The sequence below is a fragment of the Fistularia commersonii genome, chromosome 7 (assembly GCF_037954325.1).
Source record: "Fistularia commersonii isolate RoL2024-O1a breed Wild chromosome 7, RoL_Fcom_v1.0, whole genome shotgun sequence".
Classification (NCBI taxonomy): domain Eukaryota; kingdom Metazoa; phylum Chordata; class Actinopteri; order Syngnathiformes; family Fistulariidae; genus Fistularia; species Fistularia commersonii.
Genome location: NC_141290.1, coordinates 7,510,994 through 7,533,988, shown reverse-complemented (window position 1 = coordinate 7,533,988; position 22,995 = coordinate 7,510,994). Strand labels below are relative to the sequence as shown.

The 22,995-nt window shown below is 45.9% G+C and overlaps 1 protein-coding gene across 2 annotated transcripts in view; it reads left to right on the top strand.

The window, feature by feature from the left end:
* cntn1a (contactin 1a) overlaps positions 1 to 20,210 on the top strand; it is a 46,839-nt gene extending 26,629 nt beyond the window's left edge. Inside the window, exons 4-24 of one of the 2 annotated variants that reach the window (XM_086149451.1) lie at positions 360 to 486; positions 906 to 1,084; positions 2,659 to 2,754; positions 3,227 to 3,433; positions 5,662 to 5,761; positions 6,676 to 6,857; positions 7,645 to 7,769; positions 8,126 to 8,243; positions 8,357 to 8,504; positions 9,340 to 9,467; positions 10,692 to 10,864; positions 12,022 to 12,145; positions 13,446 to 13,607; positions 13,693 to 13,842; positions 14,176 to 14,246; positions 15,170 to 15,404; positions 16,025 to 16,128; positions 16,329 to 16,518; positions 16,610 to 16,722; positions 16,807 to 16,963; positions 17,896 to 20,210. In XM_086149451.1, coding sequence (XP_086005577.1) covers positions 360 to 486; positions 906 to 1,084; positions 2,659 to 2,754; positions 3,227 to 3,433; positions 5,662 to 5,761; positions 6,676 to 6,857; positions 7,645 to 7,769; positions 8,126 to 8,243; positions 8,357 to 8,504; positions 9,340 to 9,467; positions 10,692 to 10,864; positions 12,022 to 12,145; positions 13,446 to 13,607; positions 13,693 to 13,842; positions 14,176 to 14,246; positions 15,170 to 15,404; positions 16,025 to 16,128; positions 16,329 to 16,518; positions 16,610 to 16,722; positions 16,807 to 16,963; positions 17,896 to 17,969 — 2,963 coding nt within the window. In that variant the 3' untranslated portion in view covers positions 17,970 to 20,210. Of the gene's footprint in view, positions 1 to 359; positions 487 to 905; positions 1,085 to 2,658; positions 2,755 to 3,226; positions 3,434 to 5,661; positions 5,762 to 6,675; positions 6,858 to 7,644; positions 7,770 to 8,125; positions 8,244 to 8,356; positions 8,505 to 9,339; positions 9,468 to 10,691; positions 10,865 to 12,021; positions 12,146 to 13,445; positions 13,608 to 13,692; positions 13,843 to 14,175; positions 14,247 to 15,169; positions 15,405 to 16,024; positions 16,129 to 16,328; positions 16,519 to 16,609; positions 16,723 to 16,806; positions 16,964 to 17,892 lie in introns of both variants that reach the window. The other variant, XM_086149450.1, reaches the window with a different exon arrangement.
* Positions 20,211 to 22,995: the final 2,785 nt, after the last annotated feature.

Below are 22,995 nucleotides of genomic sequence, written 5' to 3'. Positions count from 1 at the left end.
CGCATTTCCCTGAGGGCGGAGGTATAAAAATGTATTCACGCTCAATCAGGTTAGCATTTCCAGTGCGATCCACTTACCATTTCCTGTAGCGATTGTAGATCCGCTCGCAGAAGATGGGTATGTCACTGCGAATTTCACGTTGTGATTCAGTGAAATTGCTTTGTGTGTGTCACAAAGACAATTTAACGCTCTCAAGTAGAAGTCTTTTCTCTTCCTCCTTTAGGTTACATCCGAGCCCAGGTGTCATTTTTTAATGGACTCGTCCCAGAACTGCCAGACTGAAGATGAGCTCTCACACTCGGGTGCCTCGGTTGTATGAATGTAACCCGGTTGCTTGTTGTTTGTTTTGTTGTCAATAGACAAAGCCAGAGGTCACGGGCCGGTATTTGAGGAGCAGCCGGTCGATACCATCTATCCAGAGGAGTCGCCTGAGGACAAAATCACCATGGGCTGCCAAGCCAGTGCCAGCCCAGCTGCCACATACAAGTAACATATGTTGCACATGAAGCCATCTTCCCTTTTCCCCCCTTCCTGCATGCTGCGTGCATCTGGATACCTGCTATATTTCATAGCCAGGCTTTTGACCACCCAGCAATACTTATTGCATGCAATGCTACTGTTTATGTCACTCCCAAAAATTTCCAGAAAAACGGCCAACATTGTGGCTTATTCCTTTGTCGCTATGGAAACCGCTAACGCACTTGTCATAGACGAGGCAATCTAAAAAATTCACACAGCTGTGACAAACGTTACTCTCGTCTAATTTTTCTGTTAAAATGTTCCGTTGTGTTAGATGTGTATTTCAGTTTGTATGCAAATGTATGCAAATCGCACCTCCTTGGCATCTCCTAAATCAGTTCCACTGGGATGCATTTTACACGCCCCCTGGACTGCTCCCCTTGCAGATGGTTCCTGGAGGGCGAGGAAATCGACGTTGAAGCCGAGCAGAGCCACTACAGCTTGGCGGGATTCAACTTGGTCATCAGCAACCCGGTCAAAAATGTGCACGAGGGGCGTTACTCCTGCTCGGCCACCAACGTCTACGGCACTGTCGTCAGCCGGGAGGCCTCGGTCCAGTTTGGCTGTAAGTTGCCCACGGGTGAACCTACAGGTCAAACATGTGAACCTACGCTCATGTGGCATCAGAGCATACTTTTTTATCCTCACTGTTCACGTGGACGCTGCGAACCTTCCAATCTTCTGGAAAGATGGTCAGAAGAGATGACGTAGTTACGCGCAAAATAACAACATTGCTATGAACCTCAAACGGTGCCATGAAGTTCACGAAGAGCCGCCTTCCTTCTATAGATGTCCATCAACGTCCAGCAGCCAGAGTGGGACTCGAAAACATCTGGTGATTGACACTGAGGTCCCGTTAATGGAGTAGACCAAATAAATTACCGTATTTTCCGCACTATAAAGCGCACCGTATTTTCCGCACTATATATAAGGCGCACCGTCAATGAATGGCCTATTTTTGAAAAAAAAAAAAAAAAAAAAAAAAAAAAAAAATCACATATAAGGCGCACCGCATTATAAGGCCCATAGAATAGAAGCCACAGTGGTGGCTGGGGTTGCGTTTTGCAACCACCAAATGGAGCTGCGCTAAAGGGAATATCAACTAAACAGCCAGATAAGTCAGTCAAACTTTATTAATAGAATACAAACCAACGTTCTGACAACTCCGTTCACTCCCAAAACAAGTTAGTGCATTCACAATACGGTACCGTATGCAGCGGTAGCTCTTACCGGTATTTGCGCCGCCTGCGTTCAAACAATGTATTTCCAACCCAATTTGTCACAGTTCAAAGCGTTTCATAAAACGAAAACACCAAGAAGGGCCGGCTCTAAATTCATTGATGTTCATGTCACTAGCTAGCACTGTAGACTTCGCTCAAATTGTGACTATAGAGATGCTTCTACTTGCTGCTCTCGGTTCAACAACCCATTGTTCGAGTTTGTCCTCCAACTGTGGCCATCTTGTTTTGTTTCCTCAGAAACTCCGTTTGGACTTCTTTACTTGGCGCAGGTCATCTTATTGCTTCCGCCACTTCTGCACCATAGATTCGTTCATGTTGAATTCTCTCGCTGCTGCTCTATTCCCATGTTCTACTACGTGACCGATCATCTTGAGTTTAAACTCTGCATTGTAAGCGTGTCTCTTGAAAGGTGCCATTTTGGGGTCTTTACACACACACAAGTGTGTAAAGACTGTTTTCGTCGCTGCTACTTTGGCAACGTGCACACACAAATGGAAATGAAAATGGACGCAAATGTAAAATCCTGCATTCAAATATCCCAGCATGCACCGCGCGCTACTTCTTCTACGGAGAAAATGGAGTCGGCGGCTGCTTCCCGTAGCTGCGAGACCTCTTGCGGCTCAATAGTGATCCATATATAAGGCGCACTGGATTATAAGGCTCACTGGCGTTTTTTGAGAAGACTAAAGAGTTTAGGTGCGCCCTATATTGCGGAAAATACGGCAGTCTATATTCTTGTTAGTCAAGGGATCCTCTGGTATCACCTCACACGTGTCTTCATACTGTTTTGTGGACGATGCAGCGCTCTCTTTGAATTGGCTTCATGACGTCATCGGATATGAATTATCGTCGGCAACGTCGAATCCACTGCGAAAATCGCGTCTCTCCGCTTTTTCAGATCTCGATCTCTTCTCGTCGGAGGAGAGGGAGTCGGTGTATGTGAAGGAGGGCCAGGGGGCAGTGCTGCTGTGTGCCCCCCCGCCGCATCATCCAGGTGAAACGAATGTTTCGAGTGGCACTTAATTGGACTGTTTTCATGCATACTTAATCTAAAAGATCTCCTTTTGCACGATCTTCGCTTTCGGACTCTTCATTAAATTGTTCCCCTCCTTATTAGCATCACTATTAGTCACAAATAGCCATTGGCCTGATAACAGAAGCGCATGCTTTTCCACACTCTAATGCAAATCCGTTAGACAGGATTCTGAAAGCGCAACCCACCCCGGCTCCACGGCAATCATAGCTCTTTATGCCTCCCAGACAAAAGAGTTAGATATTATCTGAAAGGTCACTAAATGCTTAAATAACAACTCCGCTTCATGACGCACACTCTTGCTTTTTGTGCTTGTATTCATATTTTTCAAAGTGGCATTCAAATCCGTCGGCTCTTTTTCACCGCTGTCCCTGAGCCGAGCCGTCCGCCTTGATTGACGGAGGGTTTTGTGTCGCATCTCCTGCTTTTACAGCCGACCTGTCTTTCCGATGGATCCTCAATGAATTCCCCACCTTCATCCCGCTGGACAACAGGCGCTTTGTGTCCCAGATAACAGGCAACCTCTATATCTCCAAAGTCGAGTCCTTAGACAGCGGCAACTACTCCTGCATTGCGTCCAGCTCTTCGATTTCCAAGAGTGTCTTCTCCAACTACATCCCCCTTGTGCCTCTGAGTGAACGTGAGTAGCTTTATTTACGTCGGTGAAGCCTTCATAACGCCTAAGGCTCCTTGTTTAGCTTTCAGGTCCCCACCGCGCACCTTCAAACTCCCAAATGCTACAGTACGCAACGGCTTGTTGAGCGTTCAACGTTGTAGCCGCCAAGATGTCGTGTTTAACTTAGCAAAAGTGCTTTCACGCGGCTAAAATCCCCCTCCCAAGGCGAGACAAAACTACTTGGTAGTTTAGGAGATGCTTCCAAGAGGGAAAAAAAAGTCAGTTATTTTCAACAGGTGGAGCAAAACGCCATTCCCTCCCAATGCAGATGTAGTTTCAGTCTGTCCACTGTGGTACTTGTTATTGCTATCCAAGGCTTTTTGTCACATCTTTATCGACAACTAGCCTTTTCCTGCAGCAGATCAATCGATCAATCAATCAATCAATCAATCAATCAATCAATCAATCAATCAATTAATCAATCAATCAATCAATCACTTAATCAGTTAGTACTTATTTAAACCATTGGGCCATTATTGATATACTGGTGGATCTTGCCACCATTAACTGGTTATTATCAATGAAAGTAATTGTAATAATACTTACTTATAGAGTAATTTGTGTTTTATCTTATGAGTGATGCTGCAGAATGAGAATGAAATAGCACTGGAAGGGGACCTGTTGGTTAAAAATATGTGTAAATATCATGTTCAGTCTTGTCTAGACAACATGCCGGTTCATTATAGCGAAGATTTAAATCCTGCGTTCGTAATTAGAAGACGACTTGCTACGACGGCGACTACGGCAGGATCACAGGGAAAAAATACAAAATGCTAATTTTCTCGGTTTATTCCGCACATTGATCTACTAAACATTCATGTAGAGTATGGCCCACACCCGCTCTGTGAAAGTTGCCTCCAGGTAACCTTTGGTGTGATTTGGAGCTGCATAAATAAAATGAATTTATTTCACAACTGTTTCACGTCTGAAGAAAATTAAAATTTCATAATATCTACTGCATGCTGTATTTATCAGCTTGCAGTGACAGGCGTGCAGCTCATGCACCATAAATACTCCGTCATCGCCCCGGCCTTAAACATGTTATTTCCCGCTGGAACCGGTGGCGCAGTGACACCTACTGACACCAGATATCATCCCGAGAAATGTAGTGATGGCGTCACTCGTGAGGTTCGCCGGTGTTGGTGAACAGCAGGTTTTATTTTAACTTTTTGTCACAGTGATTGGAGAAGAGCGCATTTTTTGAAGAGAATTCCCCCTGAGACCAGTTACATTCTTACCAACCCGGATGTGGTTCAGTTTTTAACCCTAAAATAGGTTGAATTAAATAAGATAAATCATTTTGGTTACGGTGCTTGAAAGTAGAAGTGAGAGATGATGACATGGTTGCAGGAAATGACCTCATTGATGAACGCGATGTGATAAATTCACGTCGTTTCGTGTCTTTCAATTGGATTTGCGGTACTAAATTATCTGACAGGAAAGAACCGGCGGTAAGACCGGAGCCATGAGAAACGAGTGGGAACATCAGATGCCGCCAGAGATAGAGAACTAAAAGTAAAGCCTTCATCTCTCATGCAGTAATTCTCTTTTCACTCGTATGGCTCGGAGTAAAAGGCATGAATATGGAATAAGGCCTGATTTAACTCCCTCCCGCCGGAGCCCGGGCTGATGTTTGAAGTTGACTCTGACATCTCGGCTCTGGCCTTCCCCACCTGTGGCAGATCCAAACCGCGTCCAAAGAGGTGGGGATGAAGCAGAGCCGACATGTTGCTTGGACCCTCTGATGTTTAAATGAACGTGACGTTGTGCTACCTCGCGCAAATAATGATGCTCCGTCGTGTCAACAGGGATGCAGATTTCATTCTGCTTTGGTTTATCTAAATCAGGGGTCTCAGACTCGTGGAACAATATTTTGTGGCCCCCTGCCTGAAATCAAATACAACAAAATGCACGGAGAACTGAGAAGACAGAACTGAGGCACTTACTTTTCTTCATGAATGTCATGTATTTTTTAAAGGAACAGTTCATTACATAAAGGCTTTTATAATTACAGCGAAACAAAAAAAAAAAATTGGACTTAGGGTTACTTCTAGGTAATTACGCTACGATTTTACAGGTCCGACCCCTTGACATCAAATTAGGCCGGTTGTGGCCCCCGGACGCTGATCTAAATCATGTTTCAATTACTATAATTGATTTTAAACTTTACATTGTTACATTATTTCTCCCAGGTCCAATCAGGAAATACCCTGCTGACCTCAACGTCAAGTTCCCAGACACCACGGCCCTGGTGGGGCAGAATGTTACCTTGGAGTGCTTCGCTTTGGGCAAGTAAGCAAGAGAGGACTCGCTTTACTTGAGTGAACGTTTTAAAATTTTAAAAGATGTGATTCACGGCTGGACTACTTATGTCAAGAATGAGTACTACGGATGCAGTATTTGCTTTAAGAACATTGGTAGAGAGGCACAGACGGGGTCCGAGGGAGCTGCATTGCGCCTTTGTCGATCTAGATAAAGCATACAACATGGTGCCAAGAGAAGTACTCTGGTTGTATTAGGAAGTCTGAAGTGGCAGAGATTAATATTAGGAGTTGTGCAGGACATGTATGACCGCTGAGAGACGGTGGTGAGGTTTGATATTGATGTGAGGAGTTCAAGAAAGAGGTTGGGGGGGACATCAGGGGTTCAGCTCTGACTCCCCTCTTGTCTGCAGTGGTGATGGACCGGCTGACAGATGATATAAGTTAGGAATCTCCAAGGAACATGACGTTTGCGGATGATATTGTGATCTAAAGTGAGAACAGGGGGAGGTGGAGAAACATCTAGAGAGGTGGAGGTATGACCTGGAAAGGAGAGGAATGAATGTCTGCTGCAACGGTAAGGCTACAGGGAGTGGAGATAAAGAAGGTGGAGGGTTTTAGGGTCAACAGTCCAGAGCAACGCTGAGTGTTAAGAAGAGGTAGACAAACATGTGCAAGCAGGTTGGCTCAACCAGCCATGTTTATGAAGATATGGAGGTTCCTCCTTGGGAGTGGGGAAGATGGAGAGGACCAGGAATGAGTCCATCAGAGGGACAGTACATGTTAGGTGTTCTGAAAATAAAGTCAGGATGCAGGACTTGTTACTGCAGTTAGAAGGTACAACATTCCAAAGCAGGCTTTGAGATCATCCTTACTGTTCACATTTTGATGGACTCCGATTCATTTCAAGCTGAAGCCGGTCCCCGTCTCTTCTGTCTTCACCAGCCCTGTTCCCGAGATCAGTTGGAAGAAGTTGGACGGCGAAATGCCGGCCAACCATGACCTCCGAATGGAGGGCGCTCACCTGCTCCTGCACAAAGTCCAGTTTGAGGACGCCGGCACGTATCAGTGTGAGGCGGTGAACTCCAAAGGGAAGGACTACCACAGCGCACGTCTGTATGTAGAAGGTGAGATGGAAATGGTGCCGCTTCGTATACGAACATGAAACGTGTTGAACAGAAAAGATGCATTCAGTTGTATAAACGATACGTCGTTCTTGAAAAAATATCGATAATATATGGATTATCCGACCCTTTTAAAATTCCTCAGGCACGTACGTGCATAGATATGTGCATAGAGTGCCCTGAAGTTTCCAGAAGACCCACTCTGTTGCGTGCATAGAGAATTTCTGTGTTTTTTAGTTGTAGAAGTTTCACTTCTGCTTTGTGTTGTGTTCTCCACGGCATAAATCCAAATTCACCAAATAACTCCTTGTACAGACTGGACTTCATTCTCCTTCTATTTCCTTTCTCGCCGGTCCCACATACCCGTGTAGATACATATAAATTCTCATCAGAATGCTTACGGAAGCACCTTACTTGGAGTCGGGATCCAGCAAAGGAACGCAACCGAAATTACGTCTCTCGTGTTGTTCTCATGGCACTCAGGGTCAGGTCTAGGCACCTGCAGGACAATCCCGCAGGTAGCTTGATAGCCTATCGTAAAGTCCATGGAGGTTCTCAGTCGTCCGGGTCCTGGTTAATTCTTGTCGGAGCTCATTGTGGCAACGGGACTTGAGTTTTTGAGTTTTCGGTATATAAATGCCGGGATTGGAGTTGGTCGACGTTGAAGAAGAAATCAAGTCTGGACATCTGATAAGAATTAACCAATCATATCGGTCACGACAAGGTTGTCCCCGGGTTCTGACATCTATTAACAGCAAGACGACCGCTTTCTCTGTCCCCTCATTTCTAGCTTTCCCTGAGTGGGTGGAGCACATCAGCAGCGCAGAGAAGGACATCGGCAGTGACTACACCATGTCCTGCGTTGCCAGCGGCAAACCCAAACCGCAGATACGTTGGCTGAAAAACGGAGAACCGGTAATTCCCCTCTTTTATGGATTCGAGAGCTGCTTGGCGGGCCAATTAGCTCTTCTGAAGTGTAGTCAAAGTGTTGTGCAGAGATAGGAGGCCGGCACAATCACAGCATGTCATGACGAGAGAACGGCGCCATTGTTATTCTGGTTCCGGTGCGGATTGTGTAACAGCACTTAGTCATTCAGTGAGGAACATAGCAGCTAGCGGCTGAAGCGTGTGGGAGGCTGTTTTATTCACCGTGGACTGACGACGGCATGGCAACCGGCGGTTTGATGTACCGAGTTAGATTCGATCTTGGAGAAATGATGAAATTTAGGATTGAGGTGTTGCCGATGGGCCGCTCCTGTCTTCCTCTGAAGTTAAACGGAAAGGAGATGCGGTTCAGCAGCCTAACGTTCGAAGACTCGGGGATGTACCAGTGCATCGCAGAGAATCGCCACGGAATCATCTTCGCCAACGCACAGCTGAGGGTTTTCGGTGAGTCAGTCGGCCCGGAGCGTCGGTCTCCGAGGCCCGAGCGAAAGGAACGCACCGTTTTGAACTAGTGATGAACGTGTGCTCGACTAATCCAAGCTGCGCTCCTTCTCCAGCCTGCGCTCCCACGTTCGAAAACAACCCGGTCAAACAAGTCATGGCGGCAAGGAACGGCCGGGTGGTCATCGAGTGTCGACCCAAAGCTGCTCCGAAGCCCTCTGTCGCCTGGAGCAAAGACACCGAGCTGCTCTCCAACTCCAGCAGGTAGGGCTTAGACATATGGGAAATAAGTATGTCCTGAGATGTTTTCTTTAAAATAAGCATTTCCCCAGGATGTGGAGTCCAAAACTCCACTTTTCTCAAAATGTTTGACTTTTCCAAGCCATGGCAGCCTGGTGGTGGAGTAGAGGATTCTCCAAAAAGGTTTATTGGAGATCCTGAATTGTCCAGATGTTTGAATGGAGGTTTACTAATCCCTCCACGGCCGTCTCCTATCTCCTTTTTTTTTTAAATACATGAAATGCGGATGGTATTCATGTATCATTACGATGGCCCGACGTTTTTCCCAGGCTAGCTAAACGGAATTTACCCCAGCAGACCTCCTCAAAGCTGCTGCTTTTCTTCATATCTGGGTCATATTAACACAAGGACAGGAATCAGAGATTCCCCGCTTTTGCATTTGCAGATTTCAGGGATGTAAATAAGCTCCGGATCCCCAGAGAGCTCTACGTTTGCCAGAAGAGCCTTTGCATTTAGGGTCGTCAGTCAGTCTGCGCACTAATTTACTGCCTGTCATTGGCTGACATAAAGCCCCCCTCCCAGCCTCATCAACATATACAGATGGGATGCGTAAAACCCCCGTCTCGTGCTCCTCGCACGACAGAACTAGTCTAATCTGGGAGCTCAGACACCCCCGACTTTCATTCCTCACACACGTATAATCTTCAAAATTCAGAGCTGTTTCATCACTTTTGAAGCATTTTAATTTCCCAAAGTTCGGAGCCGCATCCACTTTGGGGGGCGGGGGGGAGGGTGATATCTTGTCCGCCGTGTCTGTGTCTCTACGATCTGCATTGTGACTCACTGGATTTCTCCTCAGGGTGTTCATCTGGCATGACGGGAGCCTGGAGATCCTCAACGTGACCCGTGAAGACGAGGGCAGGTACACCTGCTTCGCGGAGAACGACCGGGGCAAGGCCAGCAGCACCGGCTCGCTCCTGGTGAGAGGTCGGTAACATCTCCACATCTTTTCGTCCGCTCGGAAATACCAAACCAAACCAGAAATAGTGTATTTCCTAAAGTAAGGCGTGGATTTGTAATTAAAAAACGCGAATTGTAATTTAAGTCAAAAGTAGGTTGGGTATTCTTGACGTGGCCTTCTTTTCACAGCAAGAAGGTCCCCGGTAGGACTGCCTTTCTGTGTGGAGTCTCCATGTTCTCCCCGTGTCCGAGTGGGGTTCCTCCGGGTTCCTCCCACGGTCCGAACACTTGGTGAAGGTTCATTGGAGACCCAAAATTGCTTAGATGATCGCAGGCCGAATGCCATATGTCTCTATTTGATATGTGACCGAGAAAATGAAAATATGTCGGGCGCGATGAGTGGACATCATTCAACTCAAGGAACATGAAGGAAGCATGTTTGAATCCCCCAAGAACTGGAGGAGGAGAGGGAGGTCTTCAGAGTTCCCTTGTGACGTCTTCAGGTCATTAGGGAGCTGTAGCTCCCGGTTCGCTTGTCGTTCTTAAGCTACGTAACCTCAGTTGTCCCGTATCAATCATCTCCTTGGAGACTGTAAATTCATCAGTGCCGGGTAAGAAGCTCTTGAGAAGCTCTTGTCTTCCCCCCTCTGGACATCCACGCACATGACACCTTTTTTGCCTTTTCAAGGACAGCTAAAGGTGCTGGGGTGGTTCTTCAACCTCCAGCCCCTGAAATCTCTGCTTCATCACACATTCTTGGATTTACATTTGTTTTGGCAATTTTTTTGGGATGCCGTCACTTTGTCCAAAAATAAAGTCCCATTGTTGGTTTCATGCAAACACCACACTCCTCACCATGTGCTTCCACCTCTGGGTAAAGGAAGATACAACCCGTTGCTATAATTTGGAAGGTCCAGATTTGCTTTCCGCAAAAAGGTAGCAGTCGGTATGGCGATGGAATGTCAGCAATTGGCCGTTGTCCATCTGGTTGGATCTGGTTGGACGCATGGAACACACAACGCAATAAGATTGTTCCCTGGCATCAGCAGAAGAGGCCGCCTGCTGGAGAAGCAGGAGTGGCGCGTCGCAGAAACAGGATGTCAACCTAAAAACATCCCCGAAGCCACAAGCTTACGTTTGTCAGAGAAAGGCAAAACTAAACCATAACATCCAGAAACGATATTATAACTGAGCTCAACAGTTTTGTCATTTCATTTTTAAAGGTCCTCTGTCCCTGTTTTGATTCCCCAGAGGCCACAAAGATCACCTTGGCTCCGTCCAATGCCGACGTTAAAGTGGGCGAAAAGGCCCTGATGCAGTGCGCCGCGTCACATGACCCCTCTTTGGACATCACCTTCATCTGGTCCCTGGATGGCCAGGTCATCGACAGCCACGACCAGAACCAACATTACGAACACATTCTGGTGAGGCTTCTCAGCGGAAGGAGAGAGAAATCGACGGCTTCATTGCCTCCTCAACATGGGAGAAGAAGAAGAAGCCCCAGCTTGAATTTGTCCACAATGTGGTAACATCTGTCCCAGCTGGTGTCACCCGACCCTTCTCCTTTATCACTCTGCCTGCAAAACAGTATCTTGTGGTTTGTCATGGATGACAGACAATTTATATTTTGCCTCAAAATAACTGGATCCGGTTGGTGTGTTTTTATGGTATTTCTTAGCTTTTTAAACACAGTTAAAGTGAGGTTTTTGTATTTGGTATCGTAGTTTAAGTTTGTTTCTTCTGCACTGAGAGTTTTCTTATTTATTTATGTAGAATACATTTATTTCCAACTTGTTTACATATAAAAGTCACTTTTCACCTTTATCAGAATACACGTTTGATTCTTCTAACATGCTCCAAAATTGAGTCAGTTAAAGTCTACACTTGAATAAACTCAATTTAATGTTTCAAAATAACATTTGGTCATGATACTGTACACAAAAGCAGCAAAATGAACCCATTGAAAGCCTAAAAAGAACTAGTTGTACCTTTTGACATTTATGTTAAAGTCCTGGATGAAACAGCTGCTCTTCATCCTCATTGGTATTAAAACGTGCATTTTGAATATCCTTTTAAGCTTTTGATTTAAAAGCAAACTTCGTAGTGCTTTTTCATCACCACTTATTAGAGGCAGCAGAATGCATCTAAATGCAAAAGTCTACCCTCCTTGGCCTTTCAGTGTAATTTGACTTTTATATTTTGTTTTTCATTGGTACAACATCGGAACAGGCCTTCTTTTTTTTTATTTCCGATATGGAAAGATGACTACTGGCTGTGGCGCAGGAGGTAGAGCAATCGTCTTTGCAAATGAACATTTGATTCCTGGCTCCTCATAGTGTGGCGAAGAGTTGTTTAGCAAGACACCGGACCCCTGGTGCAGATGGACAGTAGCCTAATGCTCACGGTTCATGTATGATGGGTTAATTGCGGATAACAAATTTCCCCACGAGGGATTAATAAAGGATAAATCATTATGATTTAGCAGTGATCCAGATTTTTAATATTGCCATGACCTCCCAGATTCTGTTGGACTTTTCTTGACTCCAGGATTAACTGTTCTTGGTTGTGTGCTTGTGGGCAGAATGGAAGCTCGAGCGGGGGGCTGCTGATCAAGGACGCCCAGCTGAACCTGGCCGGACGCTACGCCTGCACCGCGCAGACCCCCGTCGACAACACGACCGCCTCTGCTCAGCTGGTGGTTCGAGGTGAGTCGCAATTACGCAAATATTAATAACATGGAGCGCGGAGTGCAGTGCTTTCACCTCACAGGGAGAAGGTCTCCTGGTTTGAGCCCATAGAGCGTCCATGTTCTCCCCATGTCTCTGTGGGGTTCTTCCCAAGGTCCAAAAACATGCAGGAGGTTTATTGGAGACTCAATATGTCCAGACGCGTGAAGGGCTGCATGTCCCATTTTCCACATCATACACCCGGCTTTCGAGCGGCTCCCCTCTGGTTGCAGATGGGCAACCTTCGTCCTTGGAGATGCCCAACTCCTCAATTCCCAGCAACCCTGCAAAACCCCCTTTTTTTCTTTACATTTTATTATTGATGTTGCCGTTTTCTGATTCTGATTCAAGGACTTCAAAAGTATGAGAATATGCTGAAAGTATGAAGTGAAAATGAATCTCAGATCAACAATGATCTACACGGTTACAATTCTGATGTAGCGTTCTGTGCATGAAACCATGTCAGCGTCCATTCTTGGAGATGGACACAGATTGGGAGAAAGGACGCGATTATATTAGACCGCATCCAGAGGCTGGAAAGGGTGGAAATGCTTCAAACACAGTGTGGACACACATTAACGGGTCAAGTTTATCAAGTGAGGATGCAGAAAAGGGTCAGCTTGAATGAACAGAATAAGCAGTAGTTCTTCATCGTCAATGATCCGTTTGGAAGTCGATCGGCTGGTCTAAATATCTGAGTACACAGTTTTTTCTTTGGAAGTCATTCATCCGGCCACGTCTTTCTATGTTTTTTATCGTTCACCCAATGCTGTTTTTCTGCTCCAAATATTTTGGTTTTGCGGTGAAAGAGCCTCCAGCTCTGTCTCCTGGCTTCTCCTTGGAGTCTCTGAACCAGACAACACGGTCGCTCTCACCTCCGTTTTCTACAACACAGCTCGTATTCCTGGTTTGGAATAAATTGCTGGCTTCAGACTCCTGACCCCGACATGGTCTGGATTGTCCATCAGCCTCCTTTTATGGTCCAAAGGGAGGCCCATGCTTTTTACCCCTGTTCAGATACGCTGGAGAGCTTTAAGCGAGAAACCTTGGTCACAACATATGACATTGTTCAAGGGGCTCTAGAAGCTATTTCCATCTAAACTCTCAGTTTAGCGATTGGCCATTTATAGGTTAGAAGTCAATGTGAGCACATTGGCTCACATAATGTGAGTTAGAAGCATGTGAAGGGTCGAGGGCGACATCTGACCGGCTTCAATTCTGTCCTGCACCCTTGTGACGACCTCACCTTGTCATTCCGTGGTTCCTCTTGTGGATCCAGGCCCTCCCGGTGCCCCGGCCGGTGTTCGGGTGTTGGACAAAACCGCCAGGAGCGCCACCCTGCAGTGGAGCCGAGGCGCCGACAACCACAGCCCCATCTCCAGATACACCGTCCAGTACAGGGACTCCTTCTCAAGTCATGCCTGGAAGATCGCCACCACTTGTGAGAGCATCACGGATTTTAATTCTTTCCACGTTGCTGTTTTAAACTCTTGCACGTTTGACCATTCAACACTTTTCTCCCGCAGCTCCTGCAGACGTCGAGGGGAACTCCGAGACGGCCACGGTGGTGGATCTGCTCCCCTGGACCGAGTACGAGTTCAGGGTGATTGCCACCAACACGCTGGGCACCGGAGAGCCGAGCAGCCCTTCGCCGCGAGAGAAAACCTTGGCCACAGGTATGATTTCCGGCAAATAAGATTCCCAAGCGCGAGAGCCAGTGTCATCTCTTGGAGATGATCATCTCAGTGCTCAGCTGAAGATCAGTTTGCGTCGGTCTACGTTTTCTCAGCAGAACTGCTTAAACCACGCGCAGAAAATGAATCGTGAAATTACGTTCACAGGTCCTGTTAGATAGAGTGACAGAATATTTTTGAAAGTAAGCCAGTAGACTCCAGTAGAGGTGGGTGTCCCGCAGAGGCAGGTATGATACGTGCACAGCAAGTGCAAAAAGCAAAGTGCGGTGTTGAGCTTCTTGTGTGCGGACCCTCACCCTTTGCATCCCGTTGCAGCTCCCATGGCAGTGCCCTTGGACATTGGCGGCGGCGGGGGGACAACTCGGGAGCTGAGCATCACATGGACGGTAGGTTCCGAATTTTTCCGCAGCAGAATAAGTTAATACGGGAGGCAGAACTAGACGTTGCAGAGATGAAGATGTTGAGGTTCTCTTTGGGAGGGACCAGGATGGATAGGATCAGGAGTGAGTCTATCAGAGGAACAGCACATGTTAGATGTTTTGGAGAGAAGGTCAGAGAAGCCAGACTGAAATGGTTGGGTCATGTAGAGAGGAGGGATAGTGAATGTATCGGTCGACGGATGCTGGAATTGGAGCTGCCAGGCAAGAGGTCTAGAAGAAGACCAAAGAGAAGATTTATGGATGTAGTGAGAGAGGATATGAAGGCATTTGTTGTGAGAGAGGAGGATACAGAGAATAGGGTTGGATGGAGAAAGTTGATTCCCTGTGGTGACCCATAAAGGGAATAGCCGAAAGAAGAAGAAGAAGAAGAAGAAGAAGAAGAAGAAGAAGAAGAAGAAGAAGAAGAAGAAGAAGACATTGATTATGATATTTAGAGTGTATAAGTAGATATTACTTCTTCTAATATTGATCGGTACTTCTTACTTATTGGCGACAAAACAAAATGAACAAAGAGATGAGTCTGTTTTTTCTTCTTCTTCTTCTTCTTCTGGCTGATGGAACACACAACCATCCGGTCCCATAAACCCATGTGGATACGCTAGAATCCCGGGGGATTTGGAGCTGTTTGTCGAGATTAACCGAAGGAGCCTAGCCTAAACATATGTCGGACATGTTGTGCTGGTGGCGCCCCTCTGGCCCGATCCCGGGGCGGAATTTCAAAAATCTGAGAAGCTAACTCCATCCTGTCGTCCCCCGTCTCAAAGTACAAAAGTACAAAGTACAACATAGCTACAGCAGAGGAATGTCCTGAATGGACAGGAGCGCCACCAATTTTCCCCAAAAAATTAAATTGTGCATGTTTTCCTCAGCCCGTGCAGCAGCAGTACTACTACGGTCCCGACTTTGGCTACATCGTGGCCTTCAAACCCACCGCCAGCAACGTGTGGACGCAGGTGACGGTCGCGGAGCCCGAGGCGGACCACTACGTCCACAAGGACTCGAGCATCCCGCCATCAACGGAGTTCCAAGTCAAAGTCAAAGCGTTCAACAGCGAGGGGGAAGGGCCCTACAGTGTCACGGCGCTCATCTTCTCTGCACAAGATGGTAAGGAGCTAAAACCTTGGTGGATCTGGATACCAGGACAAACCAACCATCTCACACCATCCTCTGTTGTTGTTACGGAAACATTTTATTAGGGTCTGTCAGTGTTAGCTACTTAGCGCTACGGCTTACTCGCATGGTATAACCCATTTAGCAGGAGCAGCGGGCCGTAGCTGTGCGGGGGGTTGATTCCTCCTGAAAATGAGCCCACCCTCATCTCTGGCTCCCCGTCTTTGTGGGGTGATTATCATCATCCCTGAACTGGAACGCTGACAATTCACTAAAGGATGCCGAGCAGTTAGCCCGGTTATTAACTTTCACTGATTGGAAGTTTGAGATAGCTGCTGGTAACCATGTCTTGTTGCTATGGTAACCACATCTTACAGCTTAAAGGGCTTTGCTTCTCCCGTTGGTCACGTTTTCTGGGGGCCGAGTGTTTTTATCTAAAAGGTACAATCTCCCTCCAGGAGATGAGGAAGTCATCGAAGGGGTCTGTCCAGTTCGGGACATCTGGACTAAAGACATATTCTGTCTATTATTTCCCCCAGCGATAGATTAATATCATGGAAGTGACTAATATATACACTGTCACGGTTTATCTCTATATTTTTGTATAATTTTAGCTCCATCAGAAGCGCCTGCCAGTGTCGATGGGAGAGCTCTGTCCGCCACAGAGGCTACCATATGGTGGCAGCCCCTTGCGAAAGGCAATGTGGACGGATACCAGGTTGGTAGTGGAGAAGACTGCGGCGTTGTGACATTTAAATGACAAAATGGTGACACAACATAAACACCTTTCACAGTTTGATACAAGAAAACAGGCAACAATGCATTTGATTTTAAAAACGAAAACATCTGACGTGTTTTCGCGATTATTTCCCGTCTGTAACCCGATGGTTGTCGTCGATGAAAACGTTGGCGCCCCAGGTGAGATTCTGGAGGAATCAGGAGGACAGTGAAAGGGGGGGTCAGAAGGTGTCCGTGTCCGGCACGGAAAACCAAACCAGGCTGGAGGGAATGAGGCCCGACACTCTTTACCTCATTGAGGTTCGGGGCTACAACTCCGCGGGATATGGACCTCCCAGCTCGCACCTGCAACTCCACACCAAGAAACCCCGTAGGTTGTCCGTATGAGACGATAACCATGTCTGTCCAGCACCCACGTCTGAGAGATCTTAACATTCTCTTCTCGCTGTTTCTCCTCTCAGCTCCAGGTCAACCCCCAAAGTTGACTGTGAAAAAGTCGAAGGGGCAGTCGGTGAATGTGGTCTGGGACCACGTGGAGTCCCTTGCCAGCGAGGCATCGGTAGACGGTTACAAGGTGAGTGCCGACGCAGCGCCGATGTTGGTGGACAGGAGATGCCTCCGGCCTGACGATTCCTTCCTTTTGTATGTGTGCATACAGGTGTTATACAGGCAGAAGGGACACTCCGCAGGCAAGCTATACACCACCAGCCGGAGGTACATTGAGCTTCCCCTGTATACAAACGGAAGCTACGTGGTGGAGGTGCGTGCCCACACGGAAGGAGGAGACGGGGCCGTGGCACGAATTGAAATTAACGGTAACAAGCTCGCATCACATTCACAAGCAAATCCGAAATGCCAGGTCTTTATGTTGAAATGCTACAGTAGCGGAGTTGCTACGCAAGGCGCTAAGTAGATCATTGGGAGCAACTGGGGGTTCAGTGTTTTGCTTGAGGACACTCGGACACGCCAACCTTGCCGTTGGAAGGGGTGCCAAGCTCTACCAGTTGAGCCACAGTTGCCCCAAGTGATAGTTTCAAGCTCTGATATGCTATCGCCTGAGATCTGTGGCCACCCTGCCATCAGCCAGTGTCGGTTATCACCTATCTTGATGGCCCACGACTACATCCCATCATTTGCTTACTGAAAGGATCTGTCGTTGATCCTGATGAATACACGAATACATGAACTGCCCTCTGCAGATTTCCCAAAACCTCTCCATAAAGCTCATCTCTGCAGAACTTCATAAACTTCAACTTGCAACAAATACTTCATGGGTCCAGAACTTTCTCCTGTCCGAGGTCGTCAAAACAACACTTTGACGCTGGGCTGGCATGAGAGTGAGAGGGTAGTATCCTAAAAAAAAAAAAAAAAAAAAAGCATACATAGCCTTATTGTATATTTAGGTTTTTTTGCATACAGTAACATGATGAAGCCTCTCATCAACGTTTAATAAAAAACACCGGCTGATGACACCTTCCGTGCACATCAGGCTCCCACACTCCCAGCATGCCCCCAAGGGCAAGCCCTTGGCAGCAGTGGTGAGAAAACGCTGCCTTTTACCTCGGACGGATTTGCAGCTCCATGCTGGTAGCCCTCCGCCTGACTAGGCTGAAGGTTACAGGCATACAATTCAATATTTATCAATGAAATGACAATGTCAGCATAACAAGAAGCTAGCTTGGGGTAATCTTGAAGTGTTTGCACTTGATTGATATCACATAACAAAATGACTGTGTCTCGCCAGCAGGAGGAGTCACGGCTGCCCAGTCCCTCAGCATGCTCTCCCTGCTCCTCGTGGCTCTTCTCAGCCTCAACCTCTGAATGTAGCACCATCTTTATCTTCGTGTCCCGTGAGGAAGACTCTTCAAGGACTCCGCAATCGACCGGTTCCACCAGACCAGTGAGTCTCCCCTCTCTGGAAGATGTTTGTGGAAATTAGACAGAAAAGGGGGAAAACAAAATGGAGACGGACGTCCGTTATTTATCCAGAAGAAGTCCTCTTCGGAGGAGGCGCTCTGTCAACGTTTTAAATATGCCTTATATAAACACTTATCCTTCACAGCGACTTGTTCTGAAGACGACAACCGGCGGTGAGCGGTGGGCCGTGCATTTCGATCGGATTGTCATTGTTTACATCGTGAGGCCCACAAGTAGCCTCTCGGAAATGTCAGTTTTGTTCAGAGGACTCTCTGGATTATCATCCATACGATGCATTCCATAGCCAGCGCTGTGAAGGATAAGTGCACGTGTTCATGAATATGTCTATATGTGTTTCCTTTCTTGCAGTTCGGTGGCATTTCATTGTTTCCGTTCAGAACAAAGCACACCCTCTGTGACAGATACAGTCAAAGCAAACCTCATCGTCTTGCACACTTGACGTTTTTTAATCATCGTAGAGAATGCTGAAATAATATATCCAACATAATCAGAGACATGGTCATAATGGTAAAATTAGCTTCCGCTGGACCGGCTATTTGAGAATCAGGTTAGGAACGGAAAACATTAACCCCTAGCTGCAGCGCCCGCGAGGGTGTCGACGTCACACCAGTCGACGGTGGAGGCGTCGGACATACCGATCAGGTGTTGAGTGCTACATGTCGGTATTCTTAGTTTCTTCATCCGAAATGTACTCAATCCGCCTGAAAGAAAGTTCCCCATCCGTCGTAAACTCGCTCATATCTTGAGAGCAAAGTAATCACGTTACGCTCCGTTTTCGGACGATTCTATCAAACTTAGGTGTACAAGTACACCCCGTTTGCATGACATCACCTACTTGATTGGCGATCTTTTACAGATTTGCGATTTTGACGCCTCCTGAGCAGGAGCCCACCCCCAACCTCCCCCGCCCTCCGTCATTTTTGGCCGATTTTTAACGTTCCGCGGCAAAACCAAGTTCTTCATCCGGCCTTCTGGCTCTTGTCCTGCCTGGAGTTCCGAAGAGTTTGGCACCAGTGACTGAAACCACTGCCATAAAGCAGCTCCGCAGCTTTTAACCCTCAAAATCGTTGTATCTTCTGGTCTCGAGCGACTTTCTATCGCCCCCCCCAAAACCCGTTTTATACTCGAGTGTGGTTTGCAAAGCACATTTCTCTTCAAAAGAGGCCGCCGAGGGTGAAAGTGCGGAGAAGGGGAACCCGGTAAAGCCTTTGCTTTGGCTGTATCGTTCGGACCTCGGCGGAGCGAGCAGGTGCTTTTTTTCAAGAATGTCGGCATTTTCATTGAGTTTACCGTGATTTGGTTCCGTCTCTTCGTTCGCTCGGGTTGAGAGTCATCGCTCTTTATATTTTCATAAAAAAAAAAAACACAACTTGCCTAGCTCCGATAACATTGACTGTTTTGTTTTTAGTTTTCCGCCGTCGGGTGAGAGGATGAACCGAAAGATGAGCGAGTCGTTTCCGCTGCGCTTTTTCTCTTTCCATTCACGTGTTGGTCATGAACGTTATCTTCTGCCGAAGGTTTGTTTGCGATTGTCCGATTTTCCCGTGAGACAGACGCAGGCGACGCCTCCGGTGTTTCCCGAGCCACCACAAAGTGCTTTCCCCCCCCACCTCCCGTTTCTCCTCCCCTGAACAAGTCGTAAAAGAAAACAGTTGCCAAATGCATGAATGCCTTTAACTCAGACATCTTGGATGAAGCAGGGGTTTCGCATTTGAACGCGCATGACAGGTGGAGTTGTTACTTTACCCGACTTTCCTCAACACGGTCGCAGCTTCTCACCCGCTCGGCTCCATTCCATCCCTGCGAGGCATCAGATGGAAGATACATCGAACGTGAATATGTGCATTAGCAGCTGAACTTCATCTCCGGCATCTATACACAGCTGTTTCATCCAAAGTGCTCGAGAGACTGAGGGTTTGTCTGTTTTCTGGAGGAAGGAAAAAAGAAATTTGGCAGATTTGGTGATGAGCGAATCCGCCGGTGTTTATGATTGGCTGGCGGTTGTGGAGCCGCATTAGGCTGTTAAATGAAGCTCGGCACTTTACTGTACGCGGGACGCGCCGGCGATCTGACTGGAACCTCATCAGCTGGAGAAGGAACAATAAAGGTTCAGTTAACTCTCAACCCTCTGCTGTTTGGTTTCTTTGTGAAGAACATCGGGAGCCGGACCGGGAAACTGAATCTGGGAGGACGAGTGGTCAGTCAATATGGAGGTTTTGAGTAGGAAGATACTTAACTCTGTTTACAACTAACAACAGTCCAAGCATAAGTAAACAAATGAATCATTAAGCTTGATAACAATTGCAAAAAACAATTATGATGATAATTATGATGGTTAGATTTTACCATCAACAATGATAATAACAATACTAATAGTAATTACAATAGTGATTACATTATGATAAGGATGATGATAATAATAATAAAAACAATAATGATGATGATAATGATAATAATAATGATTATGCTAGTAATGAAATAATTATGATGATAACTATGATAACAACAATGAGAATAACAACAGTTGCAATAAATATAATACTTTTGATAATAAAGATAACAATTATGTTTTTTCACATCAGCAATAATTATAACAATACTATTACTAGTAAAAATGTTGATCACTGTAACAACAATATGATGATGATAATGATAATTATAATGATGATAATGATGATGGTAAAAATAATTTTGAGGAGTGTTATAACAAGAACAACAACAGCAATTGCAATAAAAATTATTATTAAACAGATAATAATGATGATTTATACTAATAATAATAACAAGAATGATGAAGATATTGATAACAATAATAATTGTAATGATAATAGCAATGATAATTATTGATAATAATCTGCATCAATACTCTGCATTCTGACTTCCAAAGTGAAACAGGTCAAATTTCAACTTATACTCATATCAGTGTTGTTTGTTTGAAAAGGTCAAATTGCTGACAAACCTGTCAAATCTCAGGACTCTTTTCATGGACTCGGGTCTAGAACAAACTCTTCATGACATTATTATACAGCCAGTAGAAACGTGAATCTCTAGTTGATGGCCTCGTCAATAAATGCCAGGTACATGCAAAAGATTTTTGACAAAAACTTTTTTGTGCCTATTTCATCATTTGTATTGTACTTCTAATAATATTTCTGATTTAATTATATATTGTTGTATAGAATTAATTTATATAATGATAACAATAATAATAATACATAATTTGTATTTTTGCGGATTCCTTCCTGAACCATCAAGATCAGCTGCTGCAGCACAAGCTAAGAGGCCATATTTAAATTCAAATAAACCGAAACCAGAAAAAAAGAAACTCGTCAAAGCTGATTGTTCTCAGAAACACTACAAAAACATATCCCACTGAATTAGGACCTAAAATCAGACCTTCTTGCTGGGCTGGAGCTTGTGGATCAAACCAAGTAGAACAATAATAAAATGTGAACAACACCTTCTGCCTTTATTACAAAGCACCAGATCTGCTCTTAGAAACAATGCAGCCAAAAACACCGTTTCAAAGTGGAACCAGATCCAAACCTGAAACATGAAGCTCCCAAGATGTGTAAAAGATGTGTCAGGATTCTGTTATCTGCTCAGTGAACTCCTCAAAAGGTCTGAGATAACTGGAGATATTTATTCGTTTATTTATCAAATTAAATTAAATTAAATTAAATTAAATTAAATTAAATTAAATCAAGAGTGGCAGGATGCTTCCGCCTCAGGGCAAGGAGGTCCCTGGTTGGAGGAGTCTCCCTGTTCTCTCTGTGTCTGCTTGGGTTTCCATCGGGTTCTCCGGGTTCCTTTTACAGTCCTAAAACATGCAGAAGGTTCATTGGAGACCCTGAAATTATCCAGACGTGTGAATGACGGAATGGTTATTTATACAGGCACTCGCCTTTGTCAACTCATGACAGTTGACATAGACTCCAGTAGCTCAGGGATTCGCTGTATAGATGATAAAGTGCTGAATAAACAAAATAATGAAATCAAATTACATTAGAAATAAAATAAAATAAAATAAAATAAAATAAAATAAAATAAAATAAAATAAAATAAAATTAAATTAAATTAAATTAAATTAAATTAAATTAAAGTTGTTGCTCCGCTCTAAGAGGAGCCCTGTCAACTGCCTGCAAAGTGTTAACCCTAGGTTGGAGGGTACCTCCGGGAGGAGGGAGGACGCCCGGGGGGAGGGAGGCGCGACGTGGAGGCTCTCCGCATGCCAACCGGAGCTTCTGACTGCGGGTCAGGCAAGCGGCAAGCGCAGATGGCGACAGTCCGGCAGGGCGGTGGGGAGGCGGCTCTCTGAGCTCAGCGCTTTGCTCCAGAGGAACAACCAGGACTCTCGATCTGCACCCCCTTGCTCAGGAGCCACATCACAAACTTGGAAGAAGTACATCCTGAACCGGCTCCTCTCTGTTGCATGATTAGATCCCTCAGCCGCTGCCATGCAGAGACCAGGACCAGAAGAGGCTGTGAAGCAAGACAGATCATCTGAGGTAGGTTCTTCATCTGCTCCCCCTGTGCTAGAGATGGAAGCACCTTTTTACTGGGTGATGAGAAGATCACTCTTCAACTGTGACTGTTGGTAGATTTGTTCTGTTTTGTCCGTTTTGATGAACGTTGATATTGGAGATCACCTCGGAACCGTGGAGGTTCCACCTCGCTCCCGGGTGTAAACTGATAATGTCAGACTCCAATGCGGGTGAAGCTGAGTTAGTTTCCGGAGAGAAAAAAATCAAACCACATTAGATATGATGGATGGTGCTCGGAGGTCCTCTTCTATCACTTTGCAGCTATCGGTTCTCCATCTTTATGTCCTCCATTGTTGTTGGTTGGACATCTGAGGCCGTGACCCTTTTTTGCCCCTCGACTAACCCCAAAATCTGGGCAAGTGATT